The sequence below is a fragment of the Carettochelys insculpta genome, chromosome 11 (assembly GCF_033958435.1).
Source record: "Carettochelys insculpta isolate YL-2023 chromosome 11, ASM3395843v1, whole genome shotgun sequence".
In the NCBI taxonomy this organism is placed as follows: Eukaryota; Metazoa; Chordata; order Testudines; family Carettochelyidae; genus Carettochelys; species Carettochelys insculpta.
The window spans coordinates 48,936,848-48,963,216 of NC_134147.1; the positions used below are offsets into that span (position 1 = coordinate 48,936,848).

General features: G+C 46.9%; 1 protein-coding gene across 1 annotated transcript in view; it reads left to right on the forward strand.

The window, feature by feature from the left end:
• The first annotated feature begins 4,524 nt into the window (after positions 1 to 4,524).
• The window catches only part of ARIH2 (ariadne RBR E3 ubiquitin protein ligase 2), a 63,065-nt gene continuing 41,220 nt past the window's right edge, over positions 4,525 to 26,369 (forward strand). The window contains exons 1-2 of the mRNA XM_075005085.1: positions 4,525 to 4,683; positions 10,593 to 10,923. Coding sequence (XP_074861186.1) covers positions 10,675 to 10,923 — 249 coding nt within the window. The 5' untranslated portion in view covers positions 4,525 to 4,683; positions 10,593 to 10,674. The remainder of the gene's footprint in view (positions 4,684 to 10,592; positions 10,924 to 26,369) is intronic.

Genomic DNA, 26,369 nt, shown 5'->3' on the forward strand with positions numbered 1-26,369 from the left:
GAGGGGAAAGTGTGTGAAAACAGAACCCCCTGCCCCAGCCAGGGCTGAAGGAATGAAGACGGCTTACAGCAGGAGTAAGCAAACTTTTTATGCTGTGCTCCACTTCTAATCCCTGCAATTAGTAGCCCCCACCACTACCTGTCTCATGTAGTCCAAGCCAACAGAAATTTTGGCTATGTTCACATAAAAAAACCTTTTGGCACGTGTAAGAAAATAAGTACGTAGAATGTAAAAAGTATATTAATCAGTATATGAACGTGAATACACGTACATAAAAACAGTAACATTTTTCAATTACGTGGATGAGCCTGACATCGAGCAGCCAATCACTCTGCTCCCCTCTTTTGAAATTTCACACCCCCGAGGGGGTTCACCCCAGGTTTACAGGAAAGCGGTGTAAATCCCAATGCTGTTCTGTGTGAGGGTTCACACCTTTGCCTGCAAATCTCAGCATCTTCAAATCCACTTGTAAGTGGGATCTCAGCATATGCAGGGCTAGGGACAAACAGCCCAGATGTACATACCTATAAGATGCAACATGGGCACAATGTAAGTATGTTTTGATTTTTTTTTCTTTCTGTTGCTGCCTGATACGTCACGTTTTATGTGCTGTTTGGTAGACTGGTCATTCTGTAACTCTGGTGTTCCTGTCTTTGAAGATCTACTCTAAAGATTGTCCAAGTGTAGACAAGGCCAAGTTGAAAAAGTGAAATTCTTCAGGGGCTATTAGTCTTGAATCAACCTAAAAGGCCCTGATACAGATGTTCAGTTACTCCCTGTCCTGCTGGGTCTCTGTCATCTCAGAGAGGCATCAGGTCACACTGAACCCTGAATTCTCACAAAGCAATGGCAGGAAGCGTCTGAGTCCCTTTAAAGATGGCAAATCATGGACTCAGTCTAGTTTCCAGTAGTTGTGGATTCTCAGTTAAAGTCCCTCCAATGGCAACAGCCTGCCCCTTGTACTTGCACATAAAGCAAGGGTGAGCAACCTCTGGCCAGTGATCAAGATTTGGCCTCTGAGGTTCCAGGCTGCCCTCCCCAGCATCCAGCCTTGTGTTGTGGGGGATGGAGCCCAGAGCCTCCTGGGCCAGAATCAGGCAAGCTAGGGGAACCGCAGTGCAAAAACCGCTGCCTGGAGAGGATTTTCCCACACTGCTCTGACTGGTTGGAGTGGTGGTGCCTGGGAGTGAAAAGGGACAAAGAATGATGTGTACCTCCAAGGAGGTACATCAGGTAAGTGTCCCCCCATCACCAAGACCACAATGCCCTCTCCTGCTCCTGTACCCTTCCCCTCCCACTTTTTGCAATCTGTGTAAGGAGAGAACAAAAACACCCCAATGCAGTGGAAGAAAGGGGAAGCTGATGGTAGTAAATAAAAATCAGAAGATAGGACTTGTAGAAAACTGAAAGATGCAAAGACACAGAGGAAAAAAACAGGGTCAGCAGAGGTAAAGGCAGTAAGAAGACATTTTTCAACTATACTAGGAACAAAATTAATCCTAACAATGGTATGTGGTTCATTTCTGCATAACAATGGTAGAATTGTCAATAATGCAGACAAAGCAGAAATGCTAAATGCGTTTTCTCTTCAGGGGAAAACAGATTATGTAGTCAGATCATATAGTGACGATGAAATGCCATTGCAGTAGCAACTCAGAAGGATGTTAAACAGAATCTGTTAAAAATTGGATACTAAAATATGCAGGTGTGGATAACTTACAGACAAGAATTTTGAAACAGATGGCTGATAAGAACATAAGAACATAAGAACATAAGAATGGCCATACTGGGTCAGACCAAAGGTCCATCAAGCCCAGCATCCCATCTGTCGACGGTGGCCAATGCCAGGCGCCCCAGAGAAGGAGAACAGAAGACAAGTGATTTATCTCCTGCCATCCATCTCCTGCCCTTGTTATGAAGGCTAGGGCACCATACTTTATCCCTGGCTAATAGCCATTTATGGACCTGACCTGCAAAAATTTATCAAGCTCTTTTTTAAACCCTAATAGAGTCCTGGCCTTCACAGCCGCCTCGGGCAAGGAGTTCCACAGGTTGACTGTGCGCTGTGTGAAGAAAAATTTCCTTTTATTAGTTTTGAACCCACTACCCATCAATTTCATTTGGTGTCCCCTAGTTCTTGTATTATGGGAAAAGGTAAATAATTTTTCTATATTCACTTTCTCCACACCATTCATGATTTTATATACCTCTATCATATCGCCCCTCAATCGCCTCTTTTCCAAACTGAAAAGTCCCAGTCTCTCTAGCCTCTCCCCATATGGGACCCTTTCCAAGCCCCTAATCATCTTAGTCGCCCTTTTCTGAACCTTTTCTAATGCCAATATATCTTTTTTGAGGTGAGGAGACCACATCTGCACGCAGTACTCGAGATGTGGGCGTACCATAGTTTTATATAGGGGAAGTATGATATCTTTTGTCTTATTATCGATCCCTTTTTTAATAATTCCTAACATCCTATTTGCCTTACTAACTGCCGCTGCACACTGCGTGGATGTCTTCAGAGAACTATCCACTATAACTCCAAGATCCCTTTCCTGATCTGTCGTAGCTAAATTTGACCCCATCATGTAGTACGTGTAATTTGGGTTATTTTTTCCAACATGATGAGCTTTTTGGACAATTAATGTTGATTTTCAGTGTGTCTTGGAGCAATTGGAAAGTTCCAGAGGAGTGGAAAAATGTACCAATTTATAAAAAGGGTAAGTGGGATAACTAAGGTACCTTGGCCTGTCAGCTGGAGATTGCTCATAGGAAAAATCATGAATGATACAGGATTGGATTAATAAAGAATTAGGTAACAGAATTAGTGCCAGGTATGGGATTTTGGGAAACATTCCCATCAAACTAGCCTTAATTTTTAATACAAGTCTGGGCAATAGAGATAGTAGTATTGCTGTAATATACTTCCACTTCTGGAAGGCACTTTATGTGGTGCCACAAGACATTTTGAGTAAAAACTAGATTCCCAAATTAACATGCTGCGCTGCACAGATTACAAACTGCCTGAAAACTGTCAAAAGGTAATGGTAAATCAGGAGTCATTATGTAACAAGTATGTTTGTAATGGGGTCCTGCAAGGAACAGGTTTTGGTGCTATGCTAGTAAACATTTTTATCAATGACTGGGAAGAGAACAAAATCACCACTGAAAATCTTACAAATGACACAAAAAATGGTAACTAATTAAAAGGTCTGTGATCTGGACTGTAAGTAAATAATATTTGTTTTATTATTACCAAATAAACATATCTAGGAATGTTGGCTATACTTACTGGCTGAGGGACACCATTCTGGGAAGCAGTGACTGACCAAAATCCGGGGCTTGTGATGGATAACCATGGGAAAGTGATATCTCAATGTGATGCAGGTGCCAAAAAGTCTCATGCAATCCTTGGATGTACAGAGGTGAGTCCCCAGCAGGGTAGGGATGATCTATCACAAGCTGTGTCTACACGTGCCCCTCCCCTTCAGAAGGTGCATGTTAATGAGGCACTATGAAAAAAGCTAATGAGGTGCTGACATGCATATTCAGCACCTCATTAACATAATGGCAGCCAGTGGCACTTCAAAAGCTCTGCTTTCAAAATGAATTGGGAATAAGGGATTTTTAAGTCTGGCACTTACTTCCAAGCACCCGCACCCATACAGCCAGTCCGCCTTTGGACAGCAGCACTTCCCGCGGGGGTACTGGCTGCCATGATGCTACTGAGGATGCCCATCAGCGCGTCACAAACCTGCTCCAAAGTGCCTTTAACAGGCCCCGTGTGAGAGGGAGAGGCACGTGCAGACACTGCGGCAGCGCTCGCCAAAGCGGGGTCCCTACACCACCGCTGATACGCTAGAGGGTTTCCCGGGGCAGAAACCGAGCGACTGAACAATGGGAGGTAAGGGCTGGGCGGTCCTGGCCGAGGGGTGCCGCCAGGGCCGAAGTCCGCAATGGGCAGAGAAGTGTTTTAAGCGTGGCAGACGCTCGTCTGTCAGCTGCACCCCTGGCCCGGGTGCGGCCGCTGCTGGAATAGCGGGCGCCGCGCCGAGGCCCGCGGCTAGAGCGAACAGCCGCCCGCTTAAGGTCGGGAGCAGCCCGTCTCGGTGCGAGCGCCGCGTGCTCGGGCCGGGCGGGGGGCCCAGTCCGCAGCCGGAGCGCGAACCGCCGGGGCGAGGAGCACGGAGCGGCGCACGGCCGGGACCGCTCGGGAACGACCTACTCCGCAGCGCACCGGCGGCAGGCCTCGAGCCAGGCTGGCCGCTCCCGGAGGCCCGGCCCCGGAGATGGGCCGCGCGTCTGGAGCTCCTCGCCGGGCCGGGCCAGGCCACAGCTCTGCCAGCGCACCCCGCGGCGGGGCGGGGACACCCCTCCGCTGCGCGCCCCCGGCTCCCCCCACCCATTGGTTCAAGCCGGGCTCCCGAATGGTTCGGACCACGCGCGCCGTCCCGTTGCTGTCTCCCGGCTCGGCGCCTTCCGCCGGCGGAAGTGACGTTTGGAGGTCTGCTAGGACTTCCGGTGCGCAGGCAGTAGCGGCCCGGCAGGAGGAGCCCCGCGGGGAAACTAACTCCCCCCTCGCGCCCTTCTCCCTTCCCGGTGCCCGGGTCTCCGCGGGCTGCCCCGCGCCCGGGCGCGAGCCGGCCGCGGCCTCCGTCTCCGCCGCCCCGCTCCGCAGGCCCGGTAAGTCGGGGGAAGCCGGGCCTTGTTTACGCCGGGGCAGCGCCGAGGAGACGAGCGGTGCGCTGGGCTGCCCCGTCGCCGGGGAGCAGGGCCTGGGCCTGGGCCTGGTCCCGGTCCCAGCGCTCCCCGCGGAGCCCGGCATGGGGCAGTTGGCGGGACGGGGCTGCTTTCCCCGCCTGGCTCTGGAACCGGGGGGCTCGGGGCCCCCTCCCTGGGGCCTGCTTTGGAGCTGGGGGCTCTGTGGGGGGGCCCTCCCTGGGGCCTGCTTTCCCCCCCGGCTGTGGAACTGGGGGGGTTTGTGGGGGGGCTTCTCTGGAGGCGTCTCCCTTCGCTGTTCAGTGGAGTTGTGCACAGTGTCCGCCTGTCTGGGAGCTGGTTTCCCTGGCGTGACAGAGGAAGGGGGTTGTGTGGTGCACTCTGTGTGCTGCTTTCCCCCCCCTTGGCTTTGGAATGGGGCACAGTCAGCACCCCGTCCCCACTCCTTAGCTACAGCTACGTAATGGCTGGAGCAGGCGTTGTGATGCCTCCTCCCTAGGAATTGTTTCCATCATTGTAAACTCTACAATGGGAGAATGCAGCCTCTGTGGTGCTGGCTCTCTGGGGGCTGCTTCCTGACCCTAGGTGTGCAGCAGGGGACTGTGTGGTGTCCCTGCTTGTGGGCTACTTCTCCTCCCACCAGCACAGCTGTGGAACAAGGTGGGCATGTATGGTATCCCCCTCTCGGGGGGGGGGGGGGGAGCAGGGTCTGCTTCCTTCCCAGAGAACCTGATTGTGTAACTGAGGAACATTCCTTCATGTGGAGACTTCGTTCTTCTTGAGTGTTGGCCTTAGTGATGGATCAGATCCAGCTGACTGAGTCATTTTTGCATGTAGGTATCTACACTGTATCATCCTGGCCTGTGTATACTGTGGTTGGGACCCAGCTGCTTCCAGAGCACCAAAAACCTTTCTTGCTCTTCTCCCTGATGGATGTTTGGCATATGGCTCTTTGTGTAGGGGTCCCGATGTTGGAACAGAGGGAATATAGCCGTCCTGTCCTGTGCACTAGGTTGTAGTGGTTGTCCAAGGGACATAGTGAGGCACACAATACACACTGAGTTTTAAGAAATGTTTTAGTGGGATCCTCAGGTAAAATTGTGCAGTGCATACTATGCCATAGGGTAACTTGAAGTACTACTTATTATAGACCTGTTGTGCTGCTAAATGAAATTAGGTCTGAAAGGATGTGGCACTGTGGCACTGTAACTTCAGCAGTTGTGTTGGAGGGGTCCTTTCCCATGATTTTGTGTCAGGCATATCATACTTCTGTCTGGATGCTACCAGCTGATGTGTTTGACTTCATGACAAGTTCAGAATTTGCAAAATGCAAGTCTTTTAAAAATGTGTGAAGTCCTTGAGGTTTGTGTAGAAAACCTTATGAACGATAAGTAGTGTATTGGCTGTCTTAGCTTGAAATGGCTTTCAGGTGTGAACCTGCATCTATAGCAGATGCATTTTAATCCTGAAACCTACCATCATGTTCAAGGGCCACTGTGAAGTCACTTGGACATACTGTATTATGTTCTTGTGCAATTGTGAATGCAAATTAGGGAATTGCGTAGGTAAATGTCTTACAAGGGTAGAAGTATCAGTGCCTCTAAAAGCCTTATGTTCTCCCCTGTGAGTGGAACACAACTCTTTAATTATTACTGAGGTCCTTATTTAACTCCCTAAACATCCAACTGCACCACAGAGAATCCCCTGTATATTGATGGAGTGTGTCTTTTGTTTCACAGAACCTGCATGACTCCTTGGGGTAGGACTAGTATCGGAGGGGTAGCCGTGTTAGTCTGGATCTGTAACAGCAACGAAGGGTCCTGTGGCACCTTATAGACTAACAGAAAAGTTTTGAGCATGAGCTTTCGTGAGCACAGACTCACTTCTTCAGATGCTGGTCTTGGAAATCTGCAGGGCCAGGTATAAATAAGCCAGAGCAAGGGTGGGGGTAACAAGGTTAGCTCAGTCAGCAAGGGTGAGGCTTACTACCAGCAGTTGATCTGGAGGTGTGAACACCAAGGGAGGGGAATTTGCTTCTGTATTTAGCCAACCATTCGCAGTCTTTGTTTAAGCCAGAGCTGAGGGCGTCGAATTTGCAGATGAATTGGGCGTCGAATTTGCAGATGAATTGTAGCTCAGAAATTTCTCTTTGGAGTCTGGTCCTGAAATTTCTTTGCTGTAGGATAGCTACTTTTAAGTCTGCTACTGTGTGGCCTGGGAGATTGAAGTGCTCTCCTACGGGTTTTTGTATATTGCCATTTCTGATATCTGATTTGTGTGCATTTATTCTTTTACGTAGAGACTGTCCAGTTTGTCCGATGTGTATAGCAGAGGGGCACTGCTGGCACATGATGGCATAAATTATATTGGTAGATGTGCAGCTGAACTCTGCACATCTTTGGGGTAGGACTGTAGGTTTTCCTAACTAGTAATGTTCATGGGTGTCCTGAATGATCTCTGAGATCTGTTAGTTAAAACTGGTGTAAACATTAGATTGTTGAAGCCTTTTTATGGGTGACTGTTAAGGACTTCCCTTGGGAGGCTGTTGTTTCCTTGAGAGTAGCATACTCTTTTAGACAGAAGTTTATAGTTCAGACAATAGATAACGGACTCCATGCACGAATTATTGGGTGAGGTTCTACGGCCCATATTGTTGCAGCAGATCAGATATAGATCAGAATAGTTCCTTCTGGACTTAATCTGTGAGTACTTTTCTCAGAGAGGCTGAAAGCGAATGAGAGAGTGTGACTTGTGTGTGTCTGTGTATATTCACTTTGGACTTGGGAAAAGTAGCACTGGCATTGGCTACGAAATATAGTATTGAAGAATCTTTGTTTGAAGAGCCCACAGTGAAAACCCAACAAGCTGCATAGACCTACCTGCCCACGGTGCACTCCAGGATAGGTCGGGGGGAGGGATAGCTCAGTGGTTAGAGCATTGGCCTGCTAAACCCAGGGTTGTGAGCTCAATCCTTGAGGAGGCCATTTAGGGATTGGGGCAAATAGATGTCAGGGATGGTGCTTGGTCCTGCCAAGAGGGTAGGGTACTGAACTAGCTGACCTCCTGAGGTCCCTTTCAGTTCTAGGAGATGTGTGTCTCCAATTATAAAAACATGCTTACCAAATACATCAGCTTTTCCAGATACTTTCCTTAAAAGCACATTTGCCTCCTTCCCCTCTTTTTTGAATGTTTCATTGGAGAAGTAAGCCTGAGAACTGCCCTGAACCTAAGGGATTTCATATGATGCAAGAAGACCCTGCTTTAGAATCTGTCATATGGATGATTTCTCAATGGTATAACTCAGTGGTTCCCAAACTTTTCGACATCACGCCCCACTTTTGATTTCTGAGAAACCCTCATGCCCCCCACCTCTTCTTTACCATCACTCAATCCCCCTTTAACAAAAAATTCAATTAGCAATTTAAAATAACCACACATTTTGATTAACAATAAGCACAATAGTTTTTCTTGGCCCCTTGTGGGTACCTGGTGCAACCTCAGTTGGCCAGGTGCCTGACCCCCATGCCAGCCACCAGAGCTGCCTGTGCCAGCTGCTCACCTGCCTCAGACCTGCACTGCCAGAGCTGCCCACCTGAGCACCACGCCTCCGGGGCCGGCCACTCGCCCGCCAGTTGGAGGCACCGGAGCCTCGCTCTGCTGAGGCCAGCCACCCACATGCCCACCCAAGCCCCACACTGCTGGGCCCAGCCTCCCACCAGCCAGCCCAAGCCCTGTGATACTGGGGCCAGTCACCCAAGCCCTGTGAGTCCTGCAAGCTGGCCAGCCGCCTGAACCCCGCAAGCTACCCGAGCCCATCCCCTCCTACAAAGCCAGGCACCACCAGCCCCATGCTCTTACTCTGTCCCCATACCCCTTACCTGAACCAGGCACCCGCAGCCCCCCATCTAACTCCACACTTACTCACATTAGCATGTGGGTCTTCACCCTCTGCCTGCTTTTTGTAGTGGCTGTGCCAGGTCACCCATGTAAAATAGCAGGGGCTGAGAGCCAAAAGCAAAGGGTGGGGGAGATAATGGCGGGGGGGCTGGGGTGCCTCACCCCTCCCCCCCGAAATTTCTTCGTGTTCCCCCAGCGGGACAAGCCCCCCAGTTTGGGAAACCATGGTGTAACTAAATTACTTGCACTGGGTGACTTTTCTTCATCTGGCAGAAAAGGTGAATTTTTGTCTATGGCAACTTGACTGACTGTTTATTGGTGTTTCTACGGTGCCCCTCACTATAGCATCAACACTGTGGTGTGGGAAACATCGCTCACTGAAGACTTATTCAGAACTCTACTTAATTTGGCAAAAGTTGTACCACAAGCTGTATGTCCTCTCCATAATCCTGAGCATCCACTCCTTTGGTTTTAGAGGAAACTGGGTGATATAAAAATGTGGATATGGCACATGATGCAGGTAATCAAGAAATCATGAGGTACATTATAAGCATGGAGAACAGAATTCAGCAGAATAGTGTGATTAGTTTCCAACTCGCTTCCTCTCCTATTGAAGGGGATTTAAATCTGCTGAAATGACTATGATGGCTCAGATTGATTACATATTTTTTGCTCCTGAACGACTTAGTGCCTAACAAATGTATTTAAATCAGCAAACAAGTGGAGCAGGGGAAAGTAATAAAATGTGGTTGAGACTGTCCACGTAGTAAAGTTGGGAAATTCAAACTTTGTGTTCCTACGGTAACAGTACTGTGCCATATTTCATGTATATATTAAGAGATTAAGGTTAACAGCATAAATAGCAATTCAAAACATCATATATATGTAACGGGCCCAATTTATGCTTCTCTTGGGAAGTGTAACTTTCAATTTTTAATCTTTTGAATATAAAACTCAGTCATATCAGTGCATTCCAACTCTTCATATATTTTTAATATAGACCATCTTGAGATCAAACTAATCTGGTTAGATCCTTGCTTGTGACCTGGTACAAAGATTCCCATAACTCAAGGATATATCAGCTTGTTCTGTCTTATGACCCCTTTATACCTAATACTTTGTGGTTATTATATTGCTGATTGGAGGAGGAGTTGTGTAAGATGGGAAACTGAGGTCTAATTGCTTACCATTTTTATTACTGTTAGCAAAGTAGTCATCAGCTGGGTTTGGTGATTCCTTCTTTCCATCCTTTTATGTTCAATTTTAGTAGCTAAACATGAATTTCTGCTGAGAGAGCCAAGAAAATTGGCTAATTTCTATAGTTTTTTTTCCTCTTTAGATACAAGACTCCTGCCAAGACATGTCTGCCAGATTCTGATTAAGGGGACAGATTGAGGGGCTCCTGCCCTTCTGAACCAATGCTGTAGGTGCAGCTCAGAGCTCTATGATAATTGTCGCATCCTCATTTTGAGCTACTAGTTAAATTTGGTGCTCTAGCATCTGCAGAGGGTGAACGTGGTCTCCTGTGTTGTCCACTGCACTGCTGTGACCTTGAACAAGCTATTTTCCATATTCTCCTTTTCTATATTTGCTTGCCTTACCTTACATGAGGGGTGTAAAAAATTGCTGAGGTATTTTGAAGGTGCTAAGTACTACATAATATCTAGCCATATCCCTGACTGACCTGTGTGATGGAGATTATACAGTGGTTTCCCATATGACAAAATATCTTTAAGAAGTACTAGGAAACCATGGGGTAAGCCCTCCCCACTTGGGGCTGAGAACTCCACTGGTGCAGGAGTCAGAGCTGATCCCTAGTCGGGCGCTACGTGATGGAATGTTGCTTTTTAGCTCAGCACGTGATCAGTGCATTTCTGGGTTGCTGTCTGTATGGTATCAAAATATCTGGTTACATTTTCTTAAGTGCAGAAATAAAATTGTTTTTTTTTCCTCTCCTCCCTCCCACCCTTCCTTAGGGGACAGAAGTCAGATGAATTCAAAGGACTGACCAAGAAGTGGCTGTTGCTTTCATGGTCTAAAGTTTGGCCAGGCAGTAAGATGTCTGTGGACATGAACAGCCAGGGCTCTGACAGCAATGAAGAAGATTACGACCCTAACTGCGATGAGGAGGAAGAGGATGAGGATCCTGGGGATATCGAAGATTATTATATTGGGGTAGCAAGTGATGTGGAGCAGCAGGGAGCAGATGCCTTTGATCCAGAAGAATATCAGTTTACCTGCCTGACTTACAAGGAGTCAGAGAGCACCTTGAATGAGCATATGGCCAGCTTGGCCTCCACGTTAAAGGTGAGCAAATGTTTCTGCATTATTAAGGGCTGCGTGTGCAAGTAAGGCTCCAGGACTGCAAAGGCACATGTTGATCTTACCCATCCGACACTGGAGCTGCAAGGGATGGGGGTGGTGCTTGAGATTCAGGACTTTATAGACCACAAGCTGAACATCTCTTGTCCGGCACCCTCGGGACCTGACTGTTGCCGCGAGAGGGAATTTGACGGACCACAGGAGGTCAGGCTAGTTGAGCACGTTACCGACACTTCCATGGCCTATTGGCCTTTAGAAGACATTTAGGGGTAAATTGCAGCTAATAACAGCATGGGACACAGAGAGCCAGGACTGGTGGCTCTAAACAAGCCTTATGGATGGGAAATTTGGCCACGCACATTGTAAGGGGTCATCTGACTGACTAAAATCATTCTGAATTATGGATGTTGCCAGATGAGAGTTCCAGGTTAGAAAGGTTCAACCTGCACTGCATACTGGGTTTGGAGATTGAGCATAAAAACTATTTACATAACCTTTATTTTGAATTTTCAGAGCTAAACATCTTCCTTTAATATTTTTGGCGAGTTCTATAACAATAATCGGAATAAAAGGGAGAAAAACAAGTATGAAAAGACAAATTACAGACACAGTGAAAATAGCTGTACTTACCTCTGTTTAGAAAATGACTGGCAAGAGGTAAACAATATAGACAGCATAAAGTCCAACACAAATACCCTACTGGTCTTTGAGTGTGTGTAATCATAGACTTTCAGAAAGACAGCTCAGATCTGCTGCACCACCCCTATCGTTTGCATTGACAAGCAGTTTGATTAAGGGTGGTGAGCTTGTCTGCTGTAACATTAATGACTAAATCCTAATTGGAGAAGATTTCCCCTTCTGTAAGTCAGTTCCCTGATATTAAGTGGTGCTCACAAGATACTATGTTATCCCTGCTGTGTGACTGGTCACGTATTAGAGATTTTTTTTTTTTTTTTGCTCTGCCCTACCAGTGTGCTTTCCCCTCCATCAAGGAGGTACAAGTTATAGAGGTGGGATGAGCATTTGGTCTCTAAGCTGTTTTCAGACCTTCACAATTCAGCTAAAGCTGTTAACAGCTCTGCCTTTGGTGCCAGCTATAATTGTCAGGTGGACCCTTGGCCATGGAAAGCTGGAGAGAACCAATCCCACTTCACTAAAGTTATCTAACATTGTGACAGCAGTATAGCCTGATGTGCCACCCACACCTTCAGCTGATCCTGTTGTCCTTGATGCCCATTCTGAACATTTATAGCATCAAGTAATTTAATATTCCACTCTTCCTTTCTATAGCTAACAGAATTTTGGTCACATTTTTTCTGGAACACTTACCTTCTAGTTAAGAGTTCTCCCTATCTCCTATAGATTCTGAAAGAGGTGGATGCGGGGGCGCAAATGGGAGGAATTTCCCTGCACTTGGATCTGGCTTCCAGGAAGTTTCATTTTCAAATGATACAATAAATGTTTAGAAAAGGCTGTTTTGCTCTATGCCTAGGTGACTCATAATGTGCTTCCTTAAAAGGGGTAAGAGACTTGTCTGTTCAATCAGATGAATGAAAAATACTAGACCTCTGGTCTTAAACATCCAAGAGTATCCTTATTTTGCCACAAAACACCAAGGGCAGAATCTTTATTAAAGCATTTTTATTTTTATTAAAACAGTGAATATTACAGTTGTCCTCACCTTTAAATGCGTAGACTCATAGACTTTAAGGGCAGGAGGGGTCATCATGACACGTAGTTTGACCTCTTGCACAATTCAGGCCTCAGAATCTCTCTTACTCCTATATGTGATATAATTTCGAAGTTACTAAATGCCCCAAATATTGAGCTAAAGACGTTAAATTATAGAAAATCCATCATTCAGTTCAACCATGTTGTGACTAATGTCCACACTGCAGAGGAAGGAAAAAACAAAACAAAATAGGGTCTCTGCCAATCTGACCTGGTGGAAAATTCCTTTTTGATGCCAAGTATAGCAATTGATTAGCTCCTCGGCAAGACCCACTAGTCAGACTCCTGGCCAAAAAAAAAATTCCATAGTGATTCAGAACCCTCCTATCTAATGTTCCATCTTCAGCTGTTGGAGGTATTTGCTTCTAATAGTGACAGATGGGCCATATGACAATTTAGGCAATCTCATCGTGCCATCCCCTCTAAATTTATCAAGTTCAGTCTTAATACAATTTAGGGTTTTTGACGCCACTATTCCCATGGAAGGCTGTTCCAGAACTTCACTTCTCTGATGGTTAGAAACCTTTGTCTAATTTCAAGCCCAGATTTGTTGATATAACCAGTTTTCTATCCATTTGTTCTTGTGCCAACTTTGGCTCTTAACTTAAATAATTCCCTCTCTTGTCTGTCCCTCTGACGTATTTAAAGAGACCAATCATATCTTCACTCGACCTTAGTTTGGATAGGTTGAACAAACCAAGCTCCTGAAGTCTTCTCTCTGTTCTTTTAATTGTCTTAATAGCCTCTCTGCAACTGTCCCAGTTTAAAGTCATCTGTCTTAAAGATGGGAGATCAGAGTTGCACACATTGTTCCAGAGAAGGACTTCCTGGTGTCTCTGGACATTGTGAGGCCACTGAACATTAGGGATGCTAAAGGAGAGATTCTCATACACGATCTGTTCTTTCTTGGCAACAAAGTTGACAAACTGCCACACACTGAGATATCTGTAAAGGAGGTTTTAGAACAAATGGATAAAAAATAGTAAGTCACCAGGACCAGATGGGATTCATTCAAGAGTTCGGAAGGATCTTGAATAAGAGGTTGCAGAACAACTGACTGTGGTATGTAACCTGTTGCCTAAATCAGCCTCTATATTAGATGACTGGTGACTAGATAATGCAATGTTAGTATTTAACAAAAGTTCCAGAGGAGATCCTCGCAATTATAGGCCAATAAGCTTAACTTCAGTACCAAGCAAGTTGGTTGAAGCTACAGTAAAGAACAGAATTACCAGACACACAGATGAATATGATTTGTTAGGGAAGAGTTAACACGTCTTGTGGTGAGGTATGACTTTCCTTTACCATCTACTAGAATTTTTGAGGGGGTCAGTAAGCATGTGGACATGGGCAATATAGTGGGTACAATGTCCTTGTACATCCAGAAAGCCCTTTCCTAGGTCTCATCAAAGTTTTTGCACAAAGTAGGCAATCATGGGTTAGGAGGGAAGTTTCTCTCATGGATCTGTAATTGGTTAAAAGATAGGAGGCAAAGGGTAGGAATAAATGGTCAGTTTTAACATTACTGAGAGGTAAATAGTGTTGTCCCCCAAAGGTCTGTACTGAGGCTAGTGTTGGTCAACATTTTTGCAAGTAATATGGGAAAGGGGTAAACAGTGATATGGGGAGGTTTTCAGATAATACCAAATTACCCAGGATAGTTAAGTCTAAAGCTGACTGAGAAGCATTGCAAAGGAATTTTACAAAACTAGGTGACTGGGCAACAAAATGGCAAATGAAATTCAATACTGACAAGTGTAAAGTAATACACGCTAGAAAATGTAAGCCCATCTATGGCCATGTCTACAGTATCCGCCCCCCTTTCGAAAGGGGCATTTAAATTACATGGATTAGAACTGGTTTATGAGGTGCTGATATGAATATTCAGCACCTCATGAGCATAATGGCGTGCAGTCACTCATTGAAAGTGCTGTTTTCAAAACTCAAACTGGCCGTGTAGACGCGGGCACTTCAAAATAAACCCCAGACTTAGAAATTCCCATATTCCCAACATGAGCATCTGTTGAGCACAGTCGTCTTATCTCACCTCTGCTCTCCTGCTCTAGGTACAGGTAGAATCCCACTGAAGATCAGCTGAGCCTCCAGTTCTTTAAGCATCTTCTGCAGCTTGGCGTAGTCTTTCTTGGTGTGTTCCAACATGAATCTAGAAGTATAATTTGTTCCCATGGGAAGCAAAATTGGTGTATTCTTTCACATGCTCATTGGTATTCTCTTCAGCTCCACGTCTCATAACATAGCTCCCAGCAGCACACCTTCTGTTGTTTGGATGAGCTCTGGTGCCAGGCCCATCTGCGCTTCTTAGTGGAACATCCCCAGTCACATAGACCTGCCTCTTCATGATGTTGGTGTGATTCTGCAGCCTTCCACCTTTTGTTCTTTCTGGCTGCAAGTTCTCTTGTCTTCTGTTCTCATTTGCAGTCTTTTTGAGTCATCACATCTCTTCCTGGGTCTCTGAACTCCAGCCTTCTCCATGGTCTCTTCCCCACTTCTTGCAGGGCTAGCTACTCTTCTCATCTTCCGTGATCTCCCAGCTTCTGGTACTGCCTCTCTCCCCACTTCATCTTCCAACTCTGTGAACCTGTTCCTTTATGTTTCTCTTATGCTATCTCACCTTTTCCTCTGCCTCATTCTCAGTTACATTCTGCCACGGACTGCTTTCTTCAGACAGCAGTCTACTATGCTCACAGTGGTTCTGTCTGGCATGCACCTAAAATCTTGTTTCCTCTTCAGCCTGTTCTTGCCTTCCCCTCATCATGCCTTCAAGTCTCTTTCTAAACTCAACCATAGTTTCTAGCTGCATCTCCAAACCTGAGCTCTTCTCTTTCATAAGATGTATCACATGAGCAGACCACGTTTCAGCACCCTGTTCAAAATAAAGTACATCCCACAGCTTCCACATCCAGTCATCTTAATTGTCTTTTCCTTCTTCAGTCACTCCCACTGCTGCCTCTGCAGCTGTCCTAGCATTCTCTCCTAAACTCCTGGCAAGGGTTGGGGAGTGGAAGGAACAAGCCACATACTGTCCCTTGCATTGTTCTTACAAACTCCCACTCAAATTCCTGTTTTCAGCTCCACTCGCTGGCTCCTGTGCCACTGGCTAGGCAGCTGCCTTTGTTCCTTATCACACCACACAATCAAATTGGGCTCAAAGTAGAGCTGTCCTGGGACTGAGGTTGGGGAGATCCTGCACTCTGCCATTGCTCTTCACAGGGCATAGATTCACTGAAATCCGAGGTGGTGGCTCTGTGCAGCACCCCAGAAATAGCAGGTAGGAAGCAGCGTTCCCTCTAATTTTTTATGTGCGGAATGACCTTTGTTTATATGGAGGTGCTGTGCCAGGTAACAAAAGTAGTGCCACACACAGCGTGGAGTAGGGTTGGGACATGGGAGGCGCCTCGAGGCTGGGACAGAGAGTTAGTGTGGAGGAAGGTGAGGACTCCTGCTGAAGGTACAGGCTCTGGGGTGGATCAGAGGTTTGGAGTGCAGGGTGAGGGCTCTGGCTGGAGGTGTGGGCTCTGGAGCAGAGCTGAGAATGAAGAGTTTAGTTTTCAGGCTGCCCTGTGGAGAGAGGACCACTCCCAGCCCTCTCTCAGTGCAGCAGCTCAGACCCAAGTAAAAGGCACCTCTCCACAGCCATGGCAGCTCCAGAGGACACAGCTGTGGGAGAGGCATCAGTCCCCGAGCCAGGGCAGGTCTGGGCTAGGTTGATTGGGAGCCAGGGAAGAGGTGCCTGTCCCCTGGCCATGGCTGCTCTGGTGTAGCTTTGTGCTGGGGCTGGCAGGAAGGGGTCCCTCTGCCCCTGCTTTGGCAGCCATCTGTGTGGGAGCTTAACAGGTGGTGTGAAGGGCTTAGCACTTAGAAGGAACTTAAGCAGGCAGGGAGCTTGAGAGGTCATCTAGTCTAGACTTCAGTGCTGAGGTGGGACCAAATATACTTAGCTTGTTCCTGACAGGTAGGGGGGTCGGTCGGTCGGTCGGTCGGTCTGTCTGTCTGTCTGTCTGACTTCCTCTTTAAAATATCCTGTGATGGGGACTCCTCAGCCTAACTTTGAAGTCTGTTTGAGAACTTAACAGAAAATTTTTTTTCATATCTAATGTAAACCTTCCTTTCTGCAAACTAAGCCCTTACTACTTGTCCTACCTTCAGGGAGCATGGAAAAATTGATTACCATCATCTTTCTAACAGCCTTTAACATAAGTCTTTAAATATCAGATGTTCTGCAGTTGTCTCTTCTGAAGATTAAAAATGACCTTTTTAAGCCCTTTCCCCTTAGGTCAGCATTTCTAAGCCTTTTATCATATTTTTGCTCTTCAGTTTATTCTCCTCTTTCCTGAAGTGTGGAGCCTATAGCTAGGCACAATACTCCGATTTGAGACCTCATCAGTGATGCAGAGAGTGCGACAATTGCCTCCTGTGTCTGAGATGACGCTCCTGTGAGTGATCGTTGCCTTTTTCATAACTGCATTGTATTGCAATCCCAGGTCCTTTTCAGTGGTACTGCTACTTAATCCATTATTCCCCATTCTGGAACTGTGCTTTTGTTTTTGTTTTTATTTTTATTGTTTTTTCTTCCAAAGCGAAGTAGGTCACGCTTGGTTTTACTGAATTTCAGCTGTTGTTGGAGACCCTGTCCTGCCTGGCAGGGGGCAGGGAGTTCTGCATTCTTCAGGGAAGTGCATCACTGTTCCCTCTTGCTCCCATTAGCTGGCTGGAAATCGTGGCAAATGGGAGAGGCAGGGAGCGGTGCCAAGTACCTGCACCCACACCCCAGCCTGCTCCTGCACCACCCCCAAAGCCAAGATCCCACTCCTGCACCCCCGCCACGCTCCCCAGCAGCCCCCTTCCCTCACACTTGACCACTCATTTTCGGCCCCACCAAATCCACTAACCCCGTGCCACCAAGAGAATTAATCTAGCCCTGAGGGCCTGTGCCTCAGCACCTCTCCGCATCCCCATGGGGCTGGAGTGTGGTGAGAGTGTCTCTTTTTTTTTTCCCCGTTTCTCAGTTGGGGGCCGCATCTGTGAGTTTTTTTTCCTCCTTTTCACTTGGGGGCCAGGTCAGTGAAAATCGTAGTTTTTGTTGTGAATTTTCTTCTTCTCACTTGTGTGTTTCCTGACTGATTTCTCTGTGGGTCACTGGCCCCTGACCCAAGAAAGGTTCTCCAGTCCTGGGCTCGGGACACAACCCCTACTAATCCTGGCTAACAGCCATTGATGAACCCATCCTCCATGAATTTAGTACTCTTTTGCACTCTGTTAAAGTCCTGGTCTTCACAATATCCTCTGGCCAGGAGTTCCCCAGGCTGACCCGTGTGCTGCATGAAGAAATAACTTCCTTTTGTTTTCAAACCCATTAATTTCATTTGGTGACTCCTCATTCCTGTTTTATAGGAACAAATAAATAACTTTTCCTTATTTGCTTTTTCCACACCAGTCATGATTTTATAGAGTTCTGCCAAATCCCCCCTTAGTCTCCTCTTTTCTAAAATGAAAGTCCCAGTTTCTTTAATTGCTGCTCATTGGTACCCTTTCCAAACCCCACAAGAGAGCTCTTGTAGTAATTTTGGATAGGTCTCTGAAAACAGCCAATTCACAGCAGCAATTAAAAAGCCTGCAGAATATTGGGACTCATTAAGAAAGGGATAGACAGAATTTATTGTATAGCTTCTACATAAATGCCAAGTACAGCCACATCATTAATGCTGCATGCAGATATGGTCACCACACCTCATAAGAGAGAAATTGTAATTGGAAAAGGTTCAGAAAAGAGCAACAAAAACAATGGGGGTTTGGCATGGTTGCCATATGAGACGAGAGTAATAAGACTAGAACTTTTCACCTTGGAAAAAGAGATGGCTGGGAGGGGTGGTTATGTGAGAAGTTTATAAAATGATTGGTGTGGATAAAGTAGATAAGGCAACATTTTGTTTATACAGTAGACCCTCCCGACTTATATGGGGATTGCATAAGTCAAATTGCCCACACAACTCAGGTAAGCCAGGAAACTGATCAGCGCAACTGACCTGGCTCCAGTGAGTAGAGGGGGACTGGGGATTTTGGTCAGTTTTCTGGCTCCCACAGTGAGATGGCAACCTGGCTCCCCTCTGCTGGTGGAAGCCAGGAAACTAACCATCTGAGAGAAGCCACGCCAGGGATGCTAACCAGCTGGGGGAAGCTGAGCAGACAGATAGCCTCCCCATTGCAGTTTCTCCCAGTGGGGGAAGCTGGGGAGGCATGCACTGCTGCAGCTTCCCCCAGCTGGGGGAGCTGGTCAGGCAGACAGCTGCAGAACATTTGAGTTTTGCTTAACTTGCGCTAACGCAAGTTAAGTGCAACTCAAACTCATGCATTTCAGGGGTTTGCTATGCCTTCTCCTAACACAAGTGATTACCAAATGAAATTAATAGGCAGCAGGTTTAAAGCAAACAAAAGGAAGTATTTCTTCTTGCAGCACACAGGTGGGCCTGTGGAATTCCTTGCCAGAGAATATTGTGAAGACCAGGATTTCATCAGGGTTCAAAAAAAGAGCTAGATAAGTTCATGGAGGTTATGTCCATCAGTACTTATTCACTCGGATAGGTAGGAATGGTGTCCCTAGCTTCTGTTTGTCAGAGGTGGAAATGGATGATGTCAGGGATCACTTGAGGATTTCCTGTTCTGTTTGCTCCCCTCGGACATTTGACATTGGCCACTGTTGGCAGACAGGATACTGAGCTAGATGGACCTGTGGTCTGACTCATTGTGGCCATTCTTATGTTCTGAAAACTGACCATTCATTCCTTTCCGATGTTTTAACAAGTTACTAATCCCTGAGAAGACCTTCTCTCTTAGCCTATAAATCTTACTTTTCTCAAGAGTCTTTCGTGAGGATCGTTATCAAAGGCTTTCTGAAAATCTGTCTATCCACTGTATTCCACTCATCCACATGCCTGTTGATCCCCTCGTAGAATACTGATGGATTGGTGAGGTATGGTTTCCCTTTACAAACAACATGTTGACTCTTTCCCAACAAATTATGTTCTTCTGTGCATCTGGCAATTCCCCTCTTTGCTATATTTTCAGCCAGTTTACCTAGTACCAAAGTTAGGCTTACTGTCCTGTAATTGGCCGGATCAAATCTGGAGCCCTGTTTAAAAATTGACATCACCTTAGGTATCTTCCAATCAGAAGCCAATTTAGATGAGAGGTTACTAATCACAAGTAGTAGTTCTGCAGTTTCACATGTGAATTCCTTCAGAACTCTTGAGTGAATACCATCTGGTCCTGGTGACTTATTGCTGTCCGATTTATCAATTTGAGGTGGTGGTGAAGGAAATTTTGGAAAAATCTATGACAAGTGACAAATCCGAGGGGACTAAAAGGAATGGCTCAGGTTCAGGAATCTCCCTCACGTCCTTGGCCATGAAGACTGATGCAAAGAATTAAGTTTCTCTGCAATGGCCTCCTAGTCCTTGAGTGCTCCTTTAGCACCTTGATTGTCCAGTGGTCCCACTGGTTGTTCAGTAGGTTTCTAGCTTCTGATGTACTTTAAAATATTTTTTTGCCATTACTTTTTGAGTCTTTGGCTTGGTATTCTTAAGACAAAGGCTTTTTAGCCTTCCTAATTATACGTTTACATTTCATTTGCCAGAATTGAAAGACCTTTCTATTTACTTTACTGGGATTTATCTTCCACCTTTTAAAGGATGTCTTTTTGCCTCTGACTCCTTCTTTCACTTGGTTGTTCAGGCACAGTGGCACTTTTTTGGTTCTCTTACTATGTTTTTTAATTTGGGAAGTATGTTTGTGTCTGTTCTGTTTTTAAAAAGTTTCCATGCAACTTGCAGGGATTTCACTGTTGGCACTGGCCTGCCCACGAAAGCTTGTGCTCCAAAACATCTGTTAGTCTATAAGGTGCCACAGGGCTTTGTGTTGTTTTTTGAAGATACAGACTAACTTGGCTACCTCTCTGATGCCATTGGCACTGTAACTTTTCATTTCTCTTTTAATTAACCTCTTCATTTTTGTGAAGTCCTGGTTTCTGAAATTAAATGTTACGGTGTTGGTCTTCTGTCATGTTTTCTCTGCTACAGGGATGTTAAAAATTATTGATATTTTGGTTACTATTGCCAAGGAGTCCAGCTATAATCACTTCTTTGACAAGATTATGTGCTCCAGTTAAAACTCAGTCAACACTTGCCTCTCCTCTTGAAGGATCCCTGCAGGTCTTGTAGGGTCCAAGAACCAGTAGGTGTCAAGAAACTATTTCTTCACCCTCTCATGAGATAACATGTACCCGGTCAATGTGGGGATAGTTGAAATCCCCTATTATCATCAAGGGATTTATTTTTAATAGCCTCTCTAATCCCCCATAGCATTTCACAGTCGCTCTCACCAGGCTGGTTAGGTTGTCAGTAATTTATTCCTACTGTTATAGTTTTATTATTAGAGCAAGTCAGCATTATCCACAGAGATTCTATGATACAGTTCAGGGCTATATTGTATTTGTGCTGTTTTGTACTTTAGCTTTGCATTATGTTTGTTTCCACTTCTTGTAAGATTCCTTCCTCTTTTTCAGGTAAATACAGAGCTCCAGATGGAGCTGTATATACCTTTTGATATAATTTCTTCTTTTCTTTGTGTCACTTCAGGATAGTTTGCTCTTGTGCCTTTTAATATTATCATCTTGAGAAGCTCCCAGCTCCCCTCAACTCCCTTTTCCCTTAAATATTCTTCCCAGGAGACCTTACGTATCACTTCTAAGTTTAGTCTTTTTAAAGTTCTGTTATCTTTATTCAGTTGCCTCTGTCACTTCCTAATTACTTTCACCCAAATTGCCTTCAGATATACAACCAATTGCTTCCTGTTAGCATCACGTATACAATTCTTTGGTTATAGCCTCCACCTTCTAAAACAAGTTGTTACTGCATGCAATATTTTTCTGTATTATTTTTCCAGCAGATATCTGGGTAGATGAAGTCTGGTGTTATCTGAGTAGATGAAATACTGGTGTTTTCAGTATTTCTGCTCAGGTAGAAATGCTTTTTTCTCCTGACTTGCTGCTCTCTGGTAGATTTCTCCTATAATGTCACTTCTGGTTTTTCCCCATTTTTGTCTTCACCCAGAGACTTTGAACAAGTCTGACACTCACCTCCACCTGGACTTCAGGACAAGTGTATAAAATTCTTGATGGGCAATCCACTCAAAGACGAAACGTTGTAGCTTTTGTCTACTGCACGGAAATGCAAAAATAAAATGTGTAGAAACTCAGTGCAGGCAAAGTGAAGCTAACTAGTTAGTCTCTTGTGAGCTAGCTGAACTGCAGAGAGCAAACCGATCACTTGAAGGGCAAATATTTTAGTAAGCAGAGAAGGATTTCTGTTGATTGACTTGTGTCCATTTAATACAGAGGCATGGCTCATGAAGGCTGCAGGTCCCAGTGGGCAGTACTGCCTTGTGCTTTGTCCTCTGCTCAGGCTGGCACAATTCATCTGCTAGTAGAGCTTTGCGTTACCTTTTTCCCACCAGGGCTATGTCTACACTAGCCCCAAACTTCGAAATGGCCGTGTAAATGGCCTTTTCAAAGTTTACTAATGAATCACTGAAATACGTATTCAGTGCCTCATTAGCATGCGGGCGGCCGCGGCACTTCGAAATTGACATATGAGCAGATGGGAATAAGGGGACTTCGAAGTAGGCGGGGTCCTTTCGAAAAGGAGCCCCGTGGGGACAAGCCGCGTCAATTTCGAAGTGCCGCAGCTGCCCGCATGCTAATGAGGTGCTGAATATGTATTTCAGCGCTTCATTAGTAAACTTCGAAATGGCCATTTACATGGCCATTTCGAAGTTTGGGGCTAGTGTAGACACGGCCCAAGAGGGAATGCCATTGGACTGGGGGCAGTAAAGAACATTCCTTTTGAAACTTGGACTTTTACATTTAAGTAACTAGGTTGTTACAACAACATCAGCAAAACAAGTACTTCAGTCGTCTTTCCGTAGGTGAACAGACTAGCTGCTCCTTGCCAACTTGGTACACCACACACGTTTGTCACGTGTCTATTAGGGGATATTTCGCAGATTGAAACAGTTCAGTAGTTGCTATTTTCTTCCTTTGCTTGTGTGTTAAGAGCAGCCTTGTTGGATGCTCCCTGAAGACCGAGGAATGTGTTGCTCATGAGCTGAAAGGTTCTTCTTGCTTTAGGGAATTAGAATCAGTTGTCAGTTCAACCTTTGGGGAAGTACAAACCTGAAGAGGTCTGGGAGGTGAGGCAGTGCAAGCCTCAAGGGGCTCACTCGTGAGCTGAAAGGTCCCTCATTATTAACTTCTGTTAATTAGTTGCTAGCATCATGTAACACATCGCAAGCCAACATTTTTTCTGGCATAGAGGAATCGGGAAGAGAGGAAAGGGACGCTGGGTGGGACTGGGTGGCCCTCTGTAGGGGAAGGGGTGATGGGGAGAGAGACCAGGTCAGGATCTCACAGCTTCTGTGACTATTGTCCAAAGTCTGGAAATGAGATTTCCTTTCAGTTCCACCGAAGGAGGAACACCGCCCTCCCCTGCCCCTCTTGGACCCCACGCCCCCAATTTCTCTGCATTTCCTTTTCAGCCATTCTGAGGTGTACGGTGCACTTCTCCACTGCAGGGTGTTCTCCCAACTTTCAGACTCTTCGGTGCTTGTATTCCTCCCCACTGCCATGCAGCCTCCAATGCACTGACCCCAGGTCCCTTGAGGCTTGCACTGCCCTCCAAAGGACTGCCCTCAGGACTCATGAGGAGTACTCCTCTCCCCACATTACTCTGCCTTGTACTCCTCAGCTGCCTCTTGCTCTGCCCCCCCATGACTCTCTATCTGCCGCTGCCCCAGGGAGGGCCCCCACCCTTGCTTTGGCCCACATGGATTTTACCACACCCCCTCATCCCCTCCCCATATTAGTCTGCCTTGCGCTCCTCAGCTGCCTCTTGCTCCATCTCCCACAATTCCTTACCTGCAGCTGCTCCAGGCAGGTGCCCCTCTCTGCCTCAACCAACGTGGGCTTCACTATCCCTCTCCTTAGAGCGGTCGCACACCCTTCTCTGGCATGCATGAGTGGCAGGGGTGGGACAGATACCAGTACTGGCTCTTTGGGCCATCAGTGTCTGGCACACGCGTGTTAAAACCCCCTTGGCTCCCTGGGGTTTTAATGTGCATGCGCCAGACACAGACAACCTGAGAAGGTGGGATTGATGTTTGTCCCACCCCCTGCCGCTTGTGTGTGCCAGAGGAGGGTGTGTGACCAGGAGGGCTGCATTTAGATATTTTATTAATGCCCAGTTGAAGGACAGAAAAAAATCCAGGGGGCCACAACGGCCCCTTGGACGCAAGTTTGACATGGCTGCCTTAGAGCAGTGGTGTCCAATAGTAATTGAAGGATCGCCACACTTGTGGTTGTGGTCCTTCCATATTTGCCAGAGCCCCTGGCCTCCCCACTCTAAATACAAGCCCTACCCCAGAGCCAGCCACCCCAGCCTCACCCACTGTAACTGAATACCCTTCCCCTCCCCCAGAGCCAGGCACCCCCGGCCTCACTCACTGTAACTGAATAACTTTCCTTCCCCCAGAGCCAGTCACCCCCAGCCTCACTCACTGTAACTAAATAAAGAGAAGTTACTCACTGTAGTAACGGTGGTTCTTTGAGATGTGTCCCCGTGGGTGCTCCACGTTAGGTGTCGGGCTCGCCCCAGCGCCGCAGGTTGGATCTTTCCAGCAGTTTCTGCTGGCGCGCACCGCTCCCTTGCGCGCTCCCGGCCACGTGCGTGATCCAGTCCCCGCCAGTTCCTTGACCAACCGCCTCAGATGCTCCTGCAAAACACTAAACAGAGATCTGAAGCGGGGAGGATGGGCGGGTGGTGGAGCACCCACGGGGACACATTTCGAAGAACGACCATTACTACGGTGAGTAACTTCTCTTTCTTCTACGAGTGTCCCCGTGGGTGCTCCACGTTAGGTGACTACCCAGCAGTAACCCAAGATAGGAGGTGGGTAATTGGATTATGTGCAGCTTGTCCCCGAGAGGACCGCTGTCGAGAGACGGGTATCCTCTTGGAATACCCTGTGAAGGGCGTGATGTTTGGCGAAGGTGTCATAGGATGACCAGGTCGCCGCTCTGCAAATGTCTTTTAGCGCAATGCCCTTGAAAAAGGCTGTTGATGCCGCCACCGCCCTAGTGGAGTGAGCCCTGGGCGGGGCCAGTAAAGGAGTCTTTTTGTGTTCGTAGCACATTTTTATGCAGGATATGATGTGCTTCGAGATTCTCTGTGAAGAGAGACCTTCTTTTGATTTGGGAGCGAGAGAGACTAGGAGTCTATCCGTTTTCTGGAAGGACTTAGTCCTGTCTATATAGAAAGCCAGCGCCCTCCTCACGTCCAGGAGGTGTAGGTGCGCCTCTTTGTTAGAGTTATGAGGCTTTGGATAAAACGAGGGTAAAACTATAGGTTCGTTAATATGAAACTCTGAAGAAACTTTGGGAACAAAGGCTGGATGCAGCCATAAGGTTACCTCCTCCTTGGAAAATACTGTGCAGGGTGGCGTTGCCATAACTGCCGCAAGCTCGCTGACCCTGCGAGCTGATGTGATTGCGAGAAGAAAGGTCGTCTTTATCGTAAGGAGACGGAGGGAAACCGTGGCTAAAGGTTCAAACGGTGGTCCCGTTAGCGCACTAGGCACCAGGTCCAAGCTCCACGAAGGTGGAAGCGGTTTCCGAGGCGGGTATAGGTTTACCAGCCCTTTGAGGAACCTGGTAACCACGGGATGGGCAAACACCGTGTGCCCTTCCTCTTCATGTCTGAAAGCCGAAATAGCGGCAAGGTGGATATAGGCACATCAAGGGCTGCTAATTGCTTGGTAGAACACCATGCAGTGAAGCGAGTCCATTTCTGCTTGTAGGTCTTCCTGGTGGAAGTCCTCCTGCTACTTTCTAGGACTTGTTGCACTTCCTCCGTACATGTGCTCTCTAGGGAGCTGAGCCATGGATTAACCATGCCTGTAGTCGTAGGCCTCGGGGGTGTGGATGCACTATGGACCCCTGAGCTTGCGTGAGCAGATCCAGCGCCACCGGGAGGGGCATCGGTGGACGGTCCGACATGCGCAGGAGTAAGGGGAACCATTGCTGTCGATCCCACGTTGGGACTACTAGGATCATTCAGGCTCCCTCTCTCCTGGCTTTCTTCAAGACTTTGTAGATAAGCACTGTGGGAGGAAATGTGTAAAGCACGGGGCCCCTCCACGAGATCGCGAATGCGTCCCCCAGGGACCCCCGTCCCAGTCCTGCCCTGGAGCAGTATCGTGGGCACTTCTTGTTGTGTTGAGTGGCAAACAGGTCTATCTGGGGAAAACCCCATGCGTGAAAGATCGGTCGTAGCAGATCGGGACGGATCTGCCACTCGTGCTTGAGTGCGAAGCGCCTGCTCAGCTGGTCTGCCTTCACATTGTGAGCGCTTGGTAAGTACGAGGCTTTCAAGGTTATGTTGTTGGCAATGCACCAGTTCCACAACCAGACTGCTTCCGCACATAAGGCACGGGACCGAGCTCCTCCTTGCTGATTTATATAAAACATGGTGGAGGTATTGTCTGTACTGATCCCGACTACTTTGCCTTGTATATGGTCTCGAAAGTGTCTGCAGGCGTTGAACACTGCTCTGAGCTCCAGTATGTTTATGTGC